The following is a 19,537-nucleotide window of genomic DNA, read 5'->3' as shown; positions in this document are numbered from 1 at the left end:
AGAGTGAGCAAAACTCGATTCAATTTGAAAAAATAGAAAGAAAATTCAAATTTTGAGTTAATCGAATAGTGTTATTCGATTTATTCAAGTCAACTTGAATAACTTGATTCGAGTTCAAGTTGAGGTGAATTTTACAATTCGAATAATTTGAATAACAAACTAGTGTAAATACCCTTTTGGTTTCAGTCAATTTTGAAAATAAACAAATTAATCTCGCTCAACAAAAATTACAAAAAAATTTAAAATATTTATAAAAATTTCAAATTTTATATATTTTTAAAAAATTTTAAAAATTAAAATATATATATAATTTTTTCTAAAATAATAATTTTGAAGACCTAAATAAATAACTGATTCAAGTTTATCATATTAAAAGCTCTAATATGAAATTAATTATACTGTAATAATATTTTAATTTGACATTTCAAATCAAATTAAGATAATAAAATAAAACTTGTGAACTCGGTTATCTCAAAAATTTTTCACTCCATATTGCATTTAATATGGTAGTATTTAATATGGTAGTGTATAAATTTATACTAAAATCATATAAAAACACCTTAGTAACAAACAAATTGTTTGTATTATCACATTTTAATTATTTAGTATTATATTAATATCGTGTAACTGTATCGGGTTGATAATAATAATAATAATAATAATAATAATAATAATAATATATTTAAAATCCAATGTCTGATATATCCATTAACGTAGGATAATTTTGAACATAACACGAAAAAATAACACAAATATGTCCCAATAATTGAATTTTTCTCCAGAATCGAATCTTTGAATGAAAATAATATATTCAAAAAAATAACTATTCCGTACAAAATTTTCTCTGTTGATGAAAAAACCAAGAACACATGTTCCATTCTAAATGAGAATCAAATTCCAATTATCAAAGAATCAAATTCTATTCTAATTATCATATTTGAGAATTAAATTCCAAACATTAAAGAATCAAATCCTATTCTAATGATCATATTCTCAGAATCAAATTCCATTTTAAATATCATATTCTAAGATCCTCTTTCAGCAATTCAGTAGTCATCAATTTCATATTTTTTAATTATTTTAAATATATTCATATTTTATAATATATAAGGCAGTTGAATATATTTTTCATTATTTTAAATAAATCAGTTCACCGGTTTGATTATTCCACGTGATGATCGGTTAAATTGATTAAGTTAAGAAGAACCGATCGAATTAACGGTTTGCTCCTCTAATCCCTAATTATGCCCATTTTTCCATAATCCATAACCAAAGGTGAAAATATAAGGTACAACATAAGTGAATTTAACACTATTTTGAACATCCAAATCTATGAACTTCTTTTCTTCTATTGATAATCCTTAGAAAAGTAAATACCATCATCCACGATTATATTACATTCATATATAAAATTTAGAGCTTGTTCAAACAAAGACCACACGGATTACATAAATAATTTTTTTTTAATTGTAGTAAAGTTCGAGACCCATACCGTCGTGGATTTCGTAATCTTTGAGGGTAATATGATCCTTGTAAACCGTGTACCACTTCTGGATACGGATCTTGTCTGCTCGAGTTCCAGTTTGGGCCGCGACCAGCTTCTTAAGGTCTCCGATCGTGTCGTCGTCGTTGCACTTCACGCGCACTTTCTTCCCTAGCCGATCGTTCAACACCACCTCGATCATCTTCGATTTTTTTTCAAAAGACTATTTCAGAGAAAACCCTAATCCCCAAATTTGTTAACCCTGGAAATAAGAGAAAATTGAAGCGTGGGGGGCATTTTAAAGCCAAAGATTACCCGTTGACTACTTTTGCCTTTTTGTTTCTTTAAACGATGCCGTATCACCGATTTTATAAATATGTCCTTTTTAAAACAAGAACAAATTTATTATTTATTATTAAAGAAAGAGTTTGTCTTTCTTTTACTTTGTTTTTTTTTGTTAAGTCTCGTATAATTCCGGTTGAGGAGCATGGATGCTTCTTTTCCGTGGAGAATCGTTTAAAAGATTTATTAGAGAGGAGTCAATTGTGTTTTTTTGTTTAATTCCATGGTATATATGAAAGAATAGGAATACCTACATTTTTTAGAAAGTACTGTGGAGTGTAGAATAAATTATCAAAGGTTCATATAGCTGGGCAAAATAGTATTTTTCTATTCACAAGTTGCGAGGCAAGTTGTGAGGGGGGAGTCCATTTGGAGAGGTAGTTCAATACGAATAAGATTTGATAATGCTGTTAAGGTGGATTTAGGGTATGCTACTGCAGGAAGAATTTTGAAGGGTCAGCATGGAGAGTGAATTCTTGGTTTTAACTGACGTTCGGGAAAATATTTAATTTTCGATGTTGAATTATGAGATATTTTAGATGGCTTGACACTGTTGCACAACAGACATTGAGATAGAGTGTTGGTGCAGACGAAAAACATGGAAGTTATTGTGGCTATTCAGGAATCTATTTTGAAGACTTCAAGCTCGGTGTTAATCAGTCGAATACATCAAATCCTAAGAATGTGAGGAATTGGATGCTAGAACATGTCCCTAGACAAAAAAATAGAGAAGTTGACCAAATAGCCAAAATAGCTTTTGACAGGGAAGAAGGATTGCAAGGAGAGATTCCTTTTATTTAATTTAGTTGGTTCTAAGTCAATTAAATCTTAACTCGATTAGCATGGACATTGTTGTCAATACAAGATGATGTGAGTTCGAATACACTGAAGCATATTATTTTCTTATTCAAGGGTTGGGTAGGGACTATGAGTAGTTTAATGCATTGTGTCCAAAAATAGCAAATATAACCAAAATCTATAATGAAATTATTAAAAAAAAAAGTTAATTCTAATCCTTTTGTTTGCTTTTCAAAAAAAAAATAATATTTGTACTTTCTAAAAATAAATTTTAAATAATAATTCAAAGGCCAAGTCAGCTGAGCAAGGAGTTTAACCCTTGCTTAGATATTTTATCGAAGCCCAAAAAATTTTGAAACCCAATTAGCCCATTTTGGTAGGGTAGGCCGAAAGTGAATATTCTACGACGTACATGGACTGGATTTGTCACGCTTGTTGACTAATTCCATCCTTGAATAGGTTTTAGAAAAATAAATTATTGGTCTAATAAAAAATTAGTTTATTGTGAATAATAATAAATAAAAAATGAACTATATAAATATTAAAATTAATTGTAGAAATTAAAAAGAAAACATGTCTTATCACTTTGAAAGAAAATCTAAATTTGCAGATATTATTTTCACCATCTGGCGCTCCATAATGTAATTTTAAATGCCTAAAAATTTAATGGTTCATTTACACTTCAAGAATTTTGGAAAAGCATTATTATTTGATTCAGGTAAATAATAATGGACCAATTCAACCATCAAACCGATTTTATATACTCAAACACACTTAATTTAATGCCTTCCTAATTGTTGCAATAATAATAATGTCAATTAAATTACGATAAAGTCAATTAGATTTGAAAATTCTATTCATAAAATTTTACATATTAAATCTTATTTTAAAACAAATATTTACATAAATTTGACTTGTATAACAAGTAATTGTATTGTGTCAAAAACAACTGTATCGATTTGACCAAGAAAAAAAAGTATCTAATCAGATGCATTATGGGAAACACTTCAACAAAGAGACATTGTCTGTATATGAATTTGAATCACATAAGAACACCTTAGCAATAAACAATTTGTTTGCACGTACTCTCAAATTTTTCAATAGAGTTTTAGTTTTCCTATTCTTTTTTAATACTAATTGTATCCTGTTGAAAATAATAGATAGAATAATAACGTTTGGTCTTCAAACCTTGAAAGTCCAAGTTTATGTGAAACAAGCTAAAAAATATACGCATGATAAATTTTTTTTGAACAATCTCATTAGATATTCTGATCATATCTGCTTTTTTTTTGACACAATGTTTAAAATTACCCGTAGTCTCTCCCCAACTCATAAATAGAAGAATAATGTACTTCAGCGTACTCAAACCCCATATCCTCCTACATAGACAACAATGGCCATACCGATTGAACTAAACTCAATTGGCTCTAAGTACAATAATTTTTGACATAACATGAAAGAAAAATAAAAAATAACACAGAATGAAAAAACATGTTCCAATATCATAACTTTTTATATTTTTGAAGTTACAACTCAGTAACTATATCCACAGCTTTAATTAGAATCAATAATTATAATCACTAAACTAAATAACTTGATTCAAACTAACTCAACTAATTCCTGAACATAATTTTCATATGGACTCAAAGCTTTTGCTTTTGTCAACAATGCCAACACTTCATTAACAATTATGTTATATATAATATAATTGAATAAAAGTAATATATGTTAAAAGTAACCATTCCATACAATTTCTTCTTGAATTTTTTCCCAGTGATGAAATAACTGAGAATACATGAACAAGCACCAAATTCTAAACATTAAAGAATAAAATTCCGTTCTACATATCATATTCTAAGATACTCTTTCATATGAATGGAATTGATGCAAATTTCTTTTTGAATTTCAGATTTTCTTTATGAAAGTTTTACTACAACAAATACAGTAACACTCACAAGTAGAAACACAAATATACAAGGTAAATTCAAACTAATACAAAACATAATGGATGATGAAATCCAAACCCAAGTACTCAAATACCCAAGGCTTCCACCTTAGCCAACAATACCGATTTCAATTTCCCCCCTCAAAAACATTGTGCCCAATTTTCCATAATCCATAACCAAAGGGGTGTGTATTATATACACATAGATATATATTAAAACATAAGAATTCATGGATTTAACACTATTAAAAAGAGCCAAGCGAATCCAAGACTTATTTTCCTCCATTAATATTCTTTTTTAACCATTATCCACGATTATATTACATTCACACATAAAATTTAAAGCTTGTTCAAACAAAGACCACGCAGCTTACATAAATTAAATTTTAATTGTAGTAAAGCTCGACGCCCATACCGTCGTGGATCTCGTAATCTTGAGGGTAATATGATCCTTGTAAACCGTATACCACTTCTGGATACGGATCTTGTCGGCCCGAGTTCCAGTTTGGGCCGCGACCAGCTTCTTAAGGTCTCCGATCGTGTCGTCGTCGTTGCACTTCACGCGCACCTTCTTCCCTAGCCGGTCGTTCAATACCACCTCGATCATCTTCGATTTTTTTTTCTTTTAATATTTCAGAGAAAAACCCTAATTCGCGAATTCGCTCACGTTGGAACAAGTGAGACAATCGAAACGCGGGAGGGATTTTATTTGGGAATCCGGTTAAAACCGATATTACCCTGGAAAGCATAAACGGTGTCGTATGATCTTTTTACTAATTTATCTCTTTTTTAAAGGGTAAAACTCCTAGTTAGTCATCCAACTTTTAGAGAGCTTTCATTTTGGTCACTTAAAATGAAATCCTTGCAATTTGATCACCCAACTTTTAGGGCGATTTCATTTTATTCACCCAAGCATTAAATCTCTAATAACGGTTAACTATACACGCCATATCATGTTTATACTTTCATTTTGGTCGCCCAACTTTTATGTCACTTTCATTTTGATCATCCAAAAAATATCTTTTTTAAGTATTGATTGGAGTAAAAAAAAATCAAGTATTAAAGTGACAAAGTGGTAGAAACTAAAATAATACACAAAAATTTTCAATTTGTACTTGTTTATTCCATTGTTGAGAATTCTAATTTTTTTAATATTGACATTTTAAAATTTATTATTATATGTATTTTTAAATATTTATGTATTTTTATATATTTCTTTAAATTTTTTAGAATAATGGTTAAATTGACACGATTTGTAAATTTTGAGTGTTAAAATTTTAAAATTATGACTAAATTGATATAATATGTAAAAGTTGATAGCTAAATTTGTTATTATACCGATTTTTTTAACTGCTACATCAGTTTGGCGTTTATGATTTTAACAGGAGTGAGCACCAAGCTACACCTGGGGCGGTAAACACTCTGGACCATCGAGTCATCACATGAGGTTTAATTTTAAGTGATTTTTATTATTATATTAGATGATAGAATTGTTGAATCAAATCTTATATAATCCCCTTCCTATGGAAAAGGATTATGTGAATAACTAAAATTTAGAACTAACATTTAAATAGGGTAAATATAAAAATCCGATTCACTAACTTTATATATATTTTTTAATAATTGAAGTCATAAAAAAGAAATATAATTCCTTTCAAAACAATCTTTTGCATGTATCTAACAAATCCCATAATCAACTTCTTATTCTACTGAGTTCTGTTAGATTTTCCCGAGAATAAACGAATACTTGAATTTTCCAGGAAAATTTTGTATGCTCAAATGGAGCAAATTTTGAATCTGATCGAAGTGGATAGTGCAAATAGTAATATCAAAGTTTCCATAACCGAGTCAACAATGATGCAGATTCTTCACAAATCAATGGACAAAGCATACCGGAAAGTTAAATCAAAAACCGGTGTAATCGAACGTTTGAATGAAATATCGAAATTCTACCAACTCGCGGTGATTCAATTAGAAGGTTGTTTGAAATTCGTTCAACAAGAAAGAGGTAATTACGATCTAGAAACTAGCCAGGAATTATTGCTTGACGACTTGACAGAGATCAAGGATCGGCTTCAAGGTCGACTTAAGGAAGTCGAATCCGCGATTTCTGATAAGGATAAAGAGTTATCGGAGAGATTAGGGAATGAATTGAAGCTTAAAAAGGCATTGGAGAGGAGTGAAAAGAAAAGGGATTCATTGTATGCTGATCTTGAAGAACATAGGAAAAATGAGGGCATTGATGAGTTGTTTCTTGGGAGTCAAGCAAGCATCGAAGCCGGGGATCGAGAAGGCGAATTTTGTGAGTTGAAGCATTCGGTTGATCAACAGGTGTGGAACATTCAACAACAGCTCGAGCCGAATTATCAGATTCAAGATGAAGAAAGAAATCAAGGGATCGACAATAAGAAAATCGAGCAGATGGGGTCAGATATCGGGATTTTGAAGGGGACTTTAGATCTTGCCTTTTGTAAGATGCAGAATGCAATTTTTTTATCCGAACTCGGGCCGATCGAGCATCAATGGATGTGGAACATTGAGAGATCTATATCTGCAGTTGTGATTAAAGATCTGTTGAAAGGTTTCCGAGAGAATTTTGAAGACGAAGTGAAGAAACAAGAGTTGCAGGCCTCGTTAGGCTTGCGGAAACATTTATCCAAGGTGATTCGAGAGATTAATGTCCTTATCCACGAGCTTCTGTTTGTTACTAATCCGGATGAGGCTCAAGTCAAGAAACCGAAGGAAATTCTGAAAGCTAGACTTTTTTCGGAGGGTCAAGATCTCGGGAAATTGGGTATAATCAAGCAACACGGAGAAGAGGATTCCGGAAATGATCATGGAAGCCATGTTGTAAAGATGATAAAGAATCATGAGTCTATAATCCGGGGAAAGAGTGAGGAGCTCGATTTGTTGACACGAGAACTTCTTGGAGAAAAATCAAGTCCACCAACATGGAAAGAAAAGGATTCCGTCAATCCGAAACAACGAATTCAAGAACTTATGGTGAGATTGGAGAGTTTAATCAACTCGAGTCCTGAAATAGATGATGTTTTTTTTGATAATAAGTATGATTGTGAACTGCAAAAGCCTCTCAAGACAAGGCCGTTTACAGATGACAGAACCGATATCAAGAAATGCGGTGCTCACAGTATGGAAGAAATATGGGAACAAGTGAACAAAAGCTCAGTTCCTGAAACAAGAAATGAAGCTCCATGTAGCGAAATAAAGCTTGTGAAACAAGAAATGGAGGATTCAAATCTTCAAACCCGGCTAATGGAAGACATTCAATTAACTCTTTTCAAAAGTTTGGTGGATGAATTTCATGCTGAGATGCTTAATCATCACATGCATTTCCTAATTAAAGAAGGTATGTACGAAAACTTTATCCAGGAAATGAAAACCGAGTGGAACAAGGAAATGGGAAGTGCGAAATACGATACCTTGTTCCCCAAGGCAACGGCGCCTGAAAGTCACCAAGCAAATAGCGGATTAGATCATTCGGAGGGTACGGTGCCGTTACTCTATTCTGAAAACACGAACCTAGAGGAATTAATTCACCCTGATTACTTCTTTAGAGAACTTTGGCACGACATTTACACGTTCCTCCTGCGGGAAATACTCCGGGAATGGAATGAATATATAGAAACTTTCGAGTCTGTAAGTTGTTTAAGTGAGGAAATTTGCTTGCTTGTCTTTGGTGAGATCTTTAGAGACATTATAAACACTTCCAATTCCTCATTAAACAAACTACGAGAGATCAAAGCCAATGATAACGTCTTCAAAACTGTGGCAATGTCGATCAAGGACGACGTTCTGAAGGTTTTCCTAGCAGATATAATCAAGGAATTGCATATGAAAATATATGCATTTAGCCTCGAGAGTCTCATAAGGGAAGATGTTTTTCAATTGGTCATTGTTGAGGCAGTGAAACAAGGTTGCATTGTAAAGGAAACCGATGACCGGAGGAATCGAGACCAAAGTCCGAACAACTCGATCTCTGTCGACAATTTGAGACATACATTAGATAAACTAGTCAAGTTTTTCGAAGACGAAGAATCTCTAATCCTAACCGCCTGTTCCGAAACAAAGCAACAGAAGATCCGCCTTCAACACGTCATGTCCAGATTCAATTTCGACCAACATGAGCATTGTCCCGGGTTTTTAACCTATGATGGAAACAGTACTAATTCAGCAGATATCAAGCTTGAGAAAGCTTTACTACAATTGGATTATGGCAAGGCATCATTGAATGAGTTAGGGTCCCAGTTAGGCATAACAATAAATAATTTAGATCCAATTATTACCACTAGAAATTGCAGGAATCCCTCCATTGATGAATATCTTGAAACCTTCTTCCAGGATATAGCGCAAATGTTGAAGAGTTTCGAGTTCGAATCATGTATGGAATTAGGAAGGTATTCTTTGAGGTACTTAAATTTGCCTATGAACTGCAATTATTTGCTATGTGTCCTATCTTTTAGATCAAAAATCTTCCTGATCTTTGATTATTATCACTTGAGTATAGAGTATAATTAACTGATCACTGCATACTGAGATAGTATGTTGTTTGGAATCCGATAAGTATCGGATACGGATATATATCTTTTACGATATGTTGAATTTTTATGTTTTTATGTATTTGGAAGGTCCTTTGAGGATCATATCATATGAAAATACATCTGATTAGAAACGAGTATAAATACTTTAAGAAAAATGAAGCGTTTGAGATCATGATCTTTCAAGATTTTGTTTATTGATATAATTTTAGTATGAGATTAATATAATAATTTTTTTTACGTTTTCCATATACGGATTTAGGTCAAAAATAGATTAAAGTATACTATGTTATCCGAATTTAGGTCGAAGTGAGTGTTAGATGTAAATATTTCAGTGATAAAAGTATACTTTTAAGAACTCTTTACATACTTAAAAATTTTAGAAAAATAAAAAATTAAACATACACGAATTAAACTCATACATATATTTAAATGTCACACTCAAATCCAAATAACATAGATGTGTTCGGATTTTGCAGGTTAGAAGAAATGGAGGGTGAGGTAAATTTAGTAGCTAAGCTCATTGCCTCACTCATCCAAAAGGAATCACTTTACAGGAAAGCTTTCATAAGGAGATGTGAGAATCTACAAATGGCTGAAGCTGAGGTGCTTTTTAACGTCTTCTTCTTCTTCCTTATTATCTGATCAAGAATGAGTTATTTTTCAGAATTCGAGTGCCCGTGTTATATTGCAAAGGGTTTGAACAAATTACTAAACCGAAGACGGAACTTAATTTGGTCCAGTTTATGGATACCTTTACCTAGAACAATTTGTTCATAACTATCTTGATTGGTTTTAAATTTCAATCATTGATTAAGAAATCGGACCGAAAGTTAAATCAATGAAATCTACTTTGATTGAAAACATAAATTAATACCCTAAAACCTTTTCTAATAAGTATTTTTATTTATTTATTTAATGTTTGAGAAATAGGTGGACCTTCTTGGAGATCAAGTGGAGCAACTTACAGAACTACTTAAGAAGATATATGCAAAACTACATCAACATTCTCCACTTTTGCACCACTATTTTGAGGTTATTTTTATTATTATTTAATTTCATTTTTCATTTTTTTTTACTTTTTTGTTTTATCTTTTTATCTTTATTTTTTCAACAGGTTTCAGAAATGTTGAAGCTAATAGAGAAAGAAATAGGAGAAAGATGATAATAAGGCCATTACAAACTGTAAAATAAAATGTATATATTTGGAAGGTTATCGATCTTTTATTATTTTCAAAATAAAAAATTAAATTTATGTTTTAGTCACTTAACTTTAAAAAGTTATAAAATGGTCACCGAACTATTCAAAAGTTTTTAAATCATTGGACTGTTAAAATCGTTGTTGATAGCATTTTCTGTTCACACCGCCTGCACCAATCGAAAGCCTTCATTACCTTCTCTTCTATAGTTTTTAACCTTTCTTTTCATAAAACAATTTTGAATGTCACAGATCTGTAAACTAAAAACCAAAAATTTTCTTCTCCATTCTCCAACATTGATTGTTGAAACCATTTTTAAAAAAAACAAGGATCGACTTTGTAGTAGCCCATTTTTGCCCGGGCTTTAAAACCAAGAATAAAAAATAAATAAATAAATAAATGTTTATTTATTATAGTCCATGTACAAAGCTCAAATTTCATTTACAGCCCATTACAATTTATTGACCCATTTAGCTTAAACCCAGCAGACCCGTTACTACCCAAAACCCGGTTACACCCAAGCCCGAATACCCGAGCCAGACCCAAACCAGTGAGGCCCAGTGCCTAAACTAAATCTGGAAACCCTAGGGTTTCCAGAGGCTTCGCGCCGCAATCAGTCCAAGAGTCATGCCCCTTCGACTCGTGTCCGTTCGTCTCGCAGTGACCCGAATCAACGCCGTGACTCCGGCCTAGTATCACGCCGTGATCAACGGCCGAATCAACGCTGGTGGCCTCCTTTCCTCGATTTCCTCCAAAAAGAGAAAGAAAATACAACAGAAAAGGAAAACGGATAGGGAAAAGAAATCAAAGATTTCTTTCTAAATGTAAACAGTTCATAGAAGGCTATAAAAGCCTCTTTACAAATCTGTACAAAGGACCAGATTTTTACAGAATAAAAAGATACTTACACATATTCATAAAAGAGAAGTTCAAGCAGTTTCTTTTAAAAAGGTGATTCGAGTTTTTTTTTTCTGTTATTTATTCAACAAGTATACAAATCGATCTATTGCAAAAACTGATAATATTATGAAAAAGGAAGAGGTTACCTGCGATTTTCTTGAAAGAATGAGGTTTTTTAACCCTCCGACCATTGTGTGTGGTGGCGCGTGAGCGCGTGAGAAGACCGGGGACGGAGGCTTGACAGAACCCCTAGGCTGGAACCCCAGATCCTCTTTCAGAGGATTTCTTTCCTTTTTTAAAAAAAACCTGGCTAAAATGATTTTAAAAGCTGAAAACGGGGTTTATATAACCCTACCAAAACGGTGTCGTTTTGCTTAATTCAATAAGCACTAAAACGGCACCGTATTATGCAGAGGATCCGCGTGTTGACGCGGTTACCCGGGGAGGATCCGCGTGTTTTTGTAAAATGGGTTAATTGCCCAATTGGTCCTCTCGCAATTTTAATCTTTATAATTTCATTTTATTTATTTTTTAATTTAGCCCTAGTATTTTAATTGTGATACAGTTTGGTCCTCATAGTGGCTTTAGAACTGAATTCGTGGAAACAGTGTCGTTTTGAGATTAGGGTAAATTGCCCAATGAGTCCCTCGGTTTTAATGCGTTTTTAAATAGGCCTAAATTTTTCTTTATTTTTTAATTTTGCCCAAAATTTTTAATTGCTTTTAATTTTAGTCCCCTTACACTTATAAATTTATTTATTTTGAATTTTATTATTTATTTAATATATATTATTATTTTATATTAAAATTGTATGTTATATTATTATTAAATATGGAAAATCCATTATATTATATATTATTATATTATTTTATATGGCATATGTATTATTTATATTGTATTAATTAAAATATTTTTTAAAAACATATGTATTATATATATTTTTTAAAATGTTAATTATGTATAAAAATAATAAATTTTTTTATTTATGTATATTATATTATTATATATGTTTCTTATAAATCTTATATACATTTTATATATTTCACTATATTTATATATTATTTGTTTTCATATTATTTTATTACATATTATATTTTACTCCATATGATATTTTTTATATATTATATACATTTTATCATATATATTTTTATTTTATTTATCATATGATTTATATTGTTTGTAAATTATATTATACACTATATATTTTATCATATTTCTTTACATTATCTTTATTTTATTATAAAATATACACTTTTTTATTATTTATTAATTATGTACATTGTTAAATTATTTTTTATAAGTATAATAGCAATATTTAGTACATTATTTTTCTTACATATTAAGTTATTATATTTTATAAGTATAATCTATATATGTATATATCATTTTTAAAAAAAAAGGGGTTCTCTTTTATTATCCTTATATTATTTAGTATATTTCCAAATAGCTTATTTTTATTCAACTTATATTTTATACATTTTAATTTGCTTAGTTTTTGGTTTTCTTTCGTTGCTTAATAGGTTAAATTTTACATATCATTTGTTTTATCTTTAATTGAATATTTTATATTGTTATTTTAAGAGTATATTTGCATGAAATATTATTATGTATGTTTAATTTGCATTGATTTATTTTGCCATTTTTGTATGTTGCATGTAACGATAATGCATGTGTATATATGTCATATATGGCCATGCATAAGGTGATAACGTATATTGTGTAATTTATGTTATTATTTATTATTCCCTATACTATATTTGCATAAAATGATAAAGCATGCCTTATGTAGCTAGGTTTATTTAATGTTAATTTTTTTTTTGTAAAATACATCATCATTTTCAAAAACAAAAAAAATATCTCATTTCAAAAGGTTTTTTTAAAAAAAAAAGGTAAGGCAATGTTTCGATATTTAGGAATTCGAGAAGTAGTGTCCTAATATGCTGGGTTGCGATTTCTCGTTTGTCTAAATATCTAAAATATCATTCTTAACGAATTTTTTACAAATCACAAGATGATTTCAGTTACGAAAGTTTAAAGATATCGTATCCAATCGTGCTGAATGTGATGTTTGTACTCTTTTGAAGCAAATGAATCTTGATACTTTTAATTTAAAATATTACGGTTTTAAGGAAATCTCATTTCTAAATTCTTTCAAATTTCTGACATTGAGACAAAATTATTCAATTTGGTACCAATTTTGGGCGTTACGAGGGTGCTAATCCTTCCTCGAACGTAACCGACTCCCGAACCTGTTTTCTTGTAATTTCGTAGAACAAAACATTTTATAAAGTGATCCAATCACACTTTAAAAGATTGGTGGCGACTCCCGTTTTTATTTTTCAAAAGTCGATCCCCGTTTTTCGAACATCCCTTTAAAAAATGGTTTCGACAGACTTTATATTTTGAAAAGAAAACGAAAATTGGGAGTCGCCACCAATCCTTTTTGTTTAGCTGTGATCGGATCACCTAGAAATTTGGTTATTTTATTAAAACATTTTGATTTACTAAAACAACGATTTTGGTCTACGAAATTTGAGTAAACGGGTTAGGGAGTCGGTTACGTACGAGGAAGGATTAGAACCCTCGTAACGCCCAAAATTGATACCTAATTGATTAATTAATGTCTTAATGTCGAAATTTAAAAACTCGAAAAGAATTTAGAACACGATCCCTCTTTTATGTTGATCTGTGTGAAGAATTTACTTGAGTAAATCGAAATGGATTCCAAAAACCTCCTTGTCCCGAAGTAATAAAATGCCACATCCAGCACGTTAAGATGCGACATTTCAGACCTGTCGAAACCATTTTTTTGAAAATGCAGGAATCGACTTTGGTTTGAAAATGATAATTAAAACGGGAGTCGCCACCGATCTTTATTTGGTGTGATCGGATCACCTTTGTTTTAGATAAAAAAATTTAGTTTATTAAAACGACATTTTGGTCTACGAAATTCAAGAGAACAAGTTCGGGAGTCGGTTACGCGCGAGGAAGGGTTATCATCCTCGACACGCCCAAAAATTGGTACCGAATTATTAGTTAGTGTCTTAATGTCGAAAATTGAAGATCGAGAACGAATTTAAAATACGATCCTTTTTTATTAGCGTTGATTTTTAAGAAAAAAACACTTGAATTAGCTCAAAACGATCGTTAAAGATTTCCTCGTCTCGAGATATCAGAGTATCACATCCCGTAAGTTAGGAAACGTTACCATGAATTCCCGAGCACAGGTTTGTCTTTAATTCCAATTGAAATTCCGTGTATTTTAAACTCAAAAGGATATTTAGCTATTTAGAATCAACGAGAGAACCAAAACCCCGTAAGTTAGGGCACAATTCTTTGATGTTCCAAAACGCGAAATATTGCCTTATTTTGAAATTTTTGTTTTTGAATAGTAGCGAATACGACATTTAAACGACGTATGTTATTTGTTTAGGTTAAAATAAAAACGATTTATTGGATAAATGCAACGAGGCTTGATTCACAAGGTGATGATATGAAAATATAGTAACGAATATGAGACAAATATAAATGGACACAACATTATACAAATAAATAACAATAATGCAAAATTTCGAAATAAACGAATCAAAATTCACACAATGGCAATAATCACACAAGGTACATTATTTAAATGTTAACCTCAACAATTAAAGACAAATGAATTTAATAATAATTTAAAAGGTATAAAGCAAATAAAAATGAATAAGATGTAAAACCATTTTAAAATGACAATAAATGGGATTAAAATAATCTGAAAAAAAGAGATTTAAAATAAAAAATATACAAACCAATTTAAAATAGATGATATATATAATATTAAAATAAGTAATACATATATTATATAATAAATACTATGTCAAAAAAAACTAAAATGAACAATAATAAAACAATTTTAAACAAATAAGAGAGTTTAAAATAAGTTGTATAAGACAATTTTAAATAAATATACGTAAAGACAAGTTTAGAATAATATATAAAGAAATTTAAAATAAATATTAAGAGGCTCAAAGTAATAATATGTAAAAAGAAATTTAAAATAAATAATATATAAAAATTTAAAGTAAATAACATATAAAACAGTTTAAATTAAATATTACACATGAAAATTTAGAATAGGACATATATAAAATAATCTAAAGTAAAGAATATCTTAAAATAAATAATATATGGGAAATTAAAAAAAAGATGAATTTTAAACGATTAGAATAGTGTAACTAAATAAAGTATGAAAAGAAACTCAAAATGGAAAATACATATATAATAGTTTAAAACAAATAACGTATAAAATATTTCAAAATAAGTAATATGTATAGGGGTTAAAACAAATAATATATGTAAAAAATATTTAAAACCAATAACAATTTACAATACATAAGACGTAAAAAGGATTAAAATAATTAATAATAAAATGGTCTAATATAAATAATATAAGATAAACAAACTTAAAATAACTAACAGTAAAATAGCTCCTAAAAAATTTGAAATAATAAATAAATGAACAAATTAAATAGATTAGGACTAAGCTAAAATTTAATTAAGATTTAAGGTGCAAATTGTAAAAAAAAAAAAGAAAAGGGGCCACTAAGGATCGAAGTGAAATACGCATAAAGAACGAGGGACTGATTGGGAAAATATTCCCAGCCCCTATGCGCAGTGTTTCAAAGGACCCGAAAGTAACCCAAGCGAAATCTGAGAGCTAAATTAAAAAAACAAAAGAAAACAGAAACTGGGGCCTGATCGAATGAAGTTGCAAAGGAAAAGGACCAATCTCTTAAATTCCCCATTTAGGGAGAATGCACACCCCCCACTCCACCAAACGGCGCCCTTTCATCATCATCATCTAAACAACAAAAAAACCTTTCTTTTCTAATTTCATTTCCAGCCCCCAATTTTAAAAAGAACAGAAAGCTGTTTGCTTTCTCTCCCTCCCCTATTTCTCTCCGTCGATCATGTTCTCCACCGCCCGCCGTACCACCACCGTACCCGGTGGCCGACGAAGCGCCGAGATGGGCTTCTTAGCCTCATTTTGAGGCACATTCGAAGGCCATGCCTTCTCAACCCTAAAGAAATAGAAAGAAACGTCCCCCTCTCCCCGGTTCGACTTCGGCGATTGGAGAAGAGATCTCCAGCGATGAGTCCATGGGAAGATCAAGGTGAGGTTACCTTTATCTTTACCTTTTCGTTTATTTTCGTACATGAAAAAGAAAAAAGAACTAAAGCACGAAAAAAAATGAAATCAAAACCAAGAACTAGATGAAAGAAACTATTGTAAAAACCAAAAATCACCTTAAAATCTCTTTTAGATTAATAGTTTCTGCCTTTTGTTTGTGGCTAAAAAAAATACAAAGATAAATTTCGGGTTTTTATAACCGATTCACATGACTTGTTTACTTCTATTTTTTTTGTCGTTTCTGCTTGTTCCTTTATTGTTGCGTGTGGGTTTTGGTTCTCTGTTGCGTGCTTCTTTTTCTCTGTTTGCAGGCAATGGAACGGGAGCAGGTGGTGGTGCTGCCATGGCAGCTAGTGGCAGAGGTTAGGGGCGGCACTAGGTTTTATTAATTGGTTATTTATTGTTTTATTCTTGTGCCCAGGTCAAAATTGGCCATTACAAGACCCTCGGGAATAAGTTGGTCTTTTGATTTTCAAAACTCACGTGTTTTAATTTTAAAAGATTATTCGGTCATTTGGATCAAACAAGAAAAATCGAAACCCAGTACGTTAGGGCACGATCTCTTAAATTTCCAAATACAGAACATTGCTTTACTTTGAAAATTTTTTATTTCTTAAAAATTTTTATCAAACATAAGTTTAAAATGACATGGGTTATTTTGAAGCATAATACGAAGATAATCAATCATATTTAAACATAGTGCATATGGTAATAATAATACAATAATACAAAAATAATTATATGTGTAACGTCCCAATTTTCGGGAATTCTGTGAATGTTGGCAAAATTTCATGCTTTAATTTTGTCATTTGTGAGTGAAATTATGAAATAGGACCTATATGAAAATGTTTGAAAATGCTATAGGCTAAATTGAAGTGACCAAATAAATAGGAGTGCAAAATAGAAGGATTTGTATGACAAACCTCTCATTTTACATGAAGTGGCCAGCCATCATGTTGTTGTAGACAAAATGTACACTTGATATTCATAATTTATGGTACAAATTGATACAAATTGATAATAGGTTAGGTAAATGTTCCATGATAATGGGTTAGGTAAATGTTTCATGATAATGGATTAGGTAAATGTTTCATGATAAGAATTTCATGTCTTTTGTATTAAAGAATTAAATGGATGAAATATGAAGTTTTATTAAAAGAAAAAGGGGTGAAAAGAACAAAGTTTTGTCCATCTTTGTTCATCATAGCTGAAAGTTAGAGAAGAGAAAGGAGAGAAGAAAGCTCTTGAGTGTTCGGTCACTTGGGGAAGAAATCTGAAGGTAAGTTCATGGTAGTTGGCTTCTATCTTGATGTTCATGAGTTCTTCTTGATTCTACCTTAACTCTTGAAGCATATTTTAGTTTTTAGTTGTGTTGTGAGCATTTAGTCATGAATTAAAATGAAGGAAATGGTTGTTATTTCATGTTCTTTTGATGAAAAAAATGGAAGATAGGTGAAGTTGAGCCAAACAAATGAGCATGCATGTGCCTTAGATGTTAAAGGAAAAAAAATCAGCTAACATGTTGTGCTTTAAAATGATGAAATGGAGATTATTCTTAAGTAAAATCATAGATATGTGATGATTGATTGGTGATATACATGTTTAAATAACATGCATGCAAGGTATGTGTGAAAGAGTGATTTGGTAATAAATCTGCTTGGGATAGCAGTAGTAACGTGACTTTGGAAAATCACCATAAATTGTGGGAGATGAATTAGAAGCTGAATAAATTATGTAATTAAATCTTATTGAGTCTAGTTTCTAATGAAATAAATAAGAACATATTTTGAATTCTATACAATGAGAAATTTGATTCGTAATGAAGAGTGGTCAGATTAGTCAAACAGTGAAACATGGGAAACTTTGAGAAAAATCTGGTATTGATTGGCTAAACAAAAAATTCTGAAAATTTTATGGATAGAAGATATATGAGTCTATTTTCAGGGAAAATTAACGGAACTTGATTTGGAGTTTTGTAGCTCCAGTCATAAATAATTTAGTGACTGTTGCTCAGGAAGACAGCTTGCAGTGAAATTATGATTATGTGGTAAACATTGACAAAAATTTGTTAATGAGTTGCTTATTGATTTCTTATAAGCTTACTATGATCTGTAGGTGTGGTTGGCCGAATATTGTAAAAGGTTAATACGTAGTTTGTATTTGAATAGTTAGATTAACGTGTTAGTAATCCAATTGTAGGCGGTTCGTGTGTGGATCTCGTCAGCATATCGTCGCAAACAGGTGTGTAACTAACACCCTCTTTTTTAGTCTAGATCGGCAAAAGTCGAAAAGCCGAAATGCCGAAAACCGGTATTTTGTAGATTTTCGAGTGTGCGAATGCTCGTGAGGTAAATCGATTAATGTTTTTGGTAAGCTGCAATGTTTGGACTGCAAAGTGCATGATTTCTGTGCCCTCGATATTTTTGGGCTTAACGGGTCAAAATTGGAATGATGAGCCAACGGGCCCAATTCGGTAAGAACCCTCGGTAGTGATTTTGTTAGTACGTGAAAGGTAGGAATATGCATGAAAAACCCTAAAATAGATAAATTACTGAAATACCTTTAAAAGTGGAAAATTTACAGTTTTACCCCTAGGAGATAAATTACCGAAATACCCCTAGGGTTAAATTGACCTAAATGCATGTTTGACTGTTGTTATTTACTGCATGCCATGTTGTTATTATCTGATGCATGGGATTGGGATATTGACGGAGGAAGTACTGAAAGTGGCTTGTCCACATACTGGAAGCTTTGCCTCAATTTACTGTTAACTGAGCAGCAAGCCTGCAACTGTGGAGTGTTGGGCTGGGTGGGTTGAGCTATTCCCCACATGGAGTGTATGGCTGGTACGGGTGGAGTGTAATGGTTGGTAGGTTGAGTAGTCTCCCCAAATGGGCTTGCATATGTTATTGATGTTGCATGTATTTTGAAATGGGCCTATGGGCCATACTGTTATCTGAATAAGGGGCTAAGGCCCAGTTTATTGTAATCTGAAAAGGGCTCTGGCCCAGTACCACTTGTACATACCCAATTTTGCCAAACCCAAATACATTTCAAACCCTTACTAACCCAAGCCTGTTTACAATATTTTCAGCCCAATTAGCCTAACCCAAGTACTACTAGCCCAATACCCTAAATTAACCT

At 31.3% G+C, this 19,537-nt stretch overlaps 3 protein-coding genes, 1 long non-coding RNA gene and 1 pseudogene across 5 annotated transcripts; 2 read left to right on the top strand and 3 right to left on the bottom strand.

Moving 5' to 3' along the window:
* Positions 1–1,329: 1,329 nt before the first annotated feature.
* Positions 1,330–1,768, bottom strand: LOC107941434 (ubiquitin-like protein 5). The gene has a single exon (XM_016874997.2). It carries the CDS (start codon positions 1,683–1,685, stop codon positions 1,464–1,466), a length of 222 nt encoding a protein of 73 aa, XP_016730486.1. The 5' UTR covers positions 1,686–1,768; the 3' UTR covers positions 1,330–1,463.
* Positions 1,769–4,830: 3,062 nt separating this feature from the next.
* Positions 4,831–5,268, bottom strand: LOC107941433 (ubiquitin-like protein 5; annotated as a pseudogene).
* A 970-nt stretch (positions 5,269–6,238) lies between these two features.
* On the top strand, positions 6,239–10,379 carry LOC107941437 (uncharacterized). Of its 2 annotated transcripts, none has more exons than XM_016875000.2 (4): positions 6,239–8,983; positions 9,604–9,730; positions 10,058–10,159; positions 10,242–10,379. In XM_016875000.2, the coding sequence occupies exons 1-4, from the start codon at positions 6,348–6,350 to the stop codon at positions 10,287–10,289; spliced, it is 2,913 nt and encodes a 970-aa protein (XP_016730489.2). In that variant the 5' UTR covers positions 6,239–6,347; the 3' UTR covers positions 10,290–10,379. The 2 variants fall into 2 exon arrangements, with proteins under 2 accessions (XP_016730489.2, XP_040972029.1); XM_041116095.1 differs by having other exon boundaries at positions 6,239–8,995.
* Positions 10,380–10,711: 332 nt separating this feature from the next.
* On the bottom strand, positions 10,712–11,523 carry LOC121230760 (uncharacterized). Its single transcript, XR_005928883.1, has 2 exons — positions 11,370–11,523; positions 10,712–11,072 (listed from the first exon to the last, which is right to left on the bottom strand). It is a non-coding gene; the product is annotated as an uncharacterized lncRNA (long non-coding RNA).
* A 2,909-nt stretch (positions 11,524–14,432) lies between these two features.
* On the top strand, positions 14,433–17,423 carry LOC121230554 (uncharacterized). The gene is made up of 3 exons (XM_041115462.1): positions 14,433–14,450; positions 16,106–16,376; positions 16,705–17,423. Exons 1-3 carry the CDS (start codon positions 14,433–14,435, stop codon positions 16,758–16,760), a joined length of 345 nt encoding a protein of 114 aa, XP_040971396.1. The 3' UTR covers positions 16,761–17,423.
* The last annotated feature ends 2,114 nt before the right edge of the window (positions 17,424–19,537 follow it).

This window comes from Gossypium hirsutum, chromosome A06 (assembly GCF_007990345.1).
Source record: "Gossypium hirsutum isolate 1008001.06 chromosome A06, Gossypium_hirsutum_v2.1, whole genome shotgun sequence".
NCBI lineage: Eukaryota > Viridiplantae > Streptophyta > Magnoliopsida > Malvales > Malvaceae > Gossypium > Gossypium hirsutum.
This window is presented reverse-complemented; position numbering and strand designations above follow the sequence as displayed.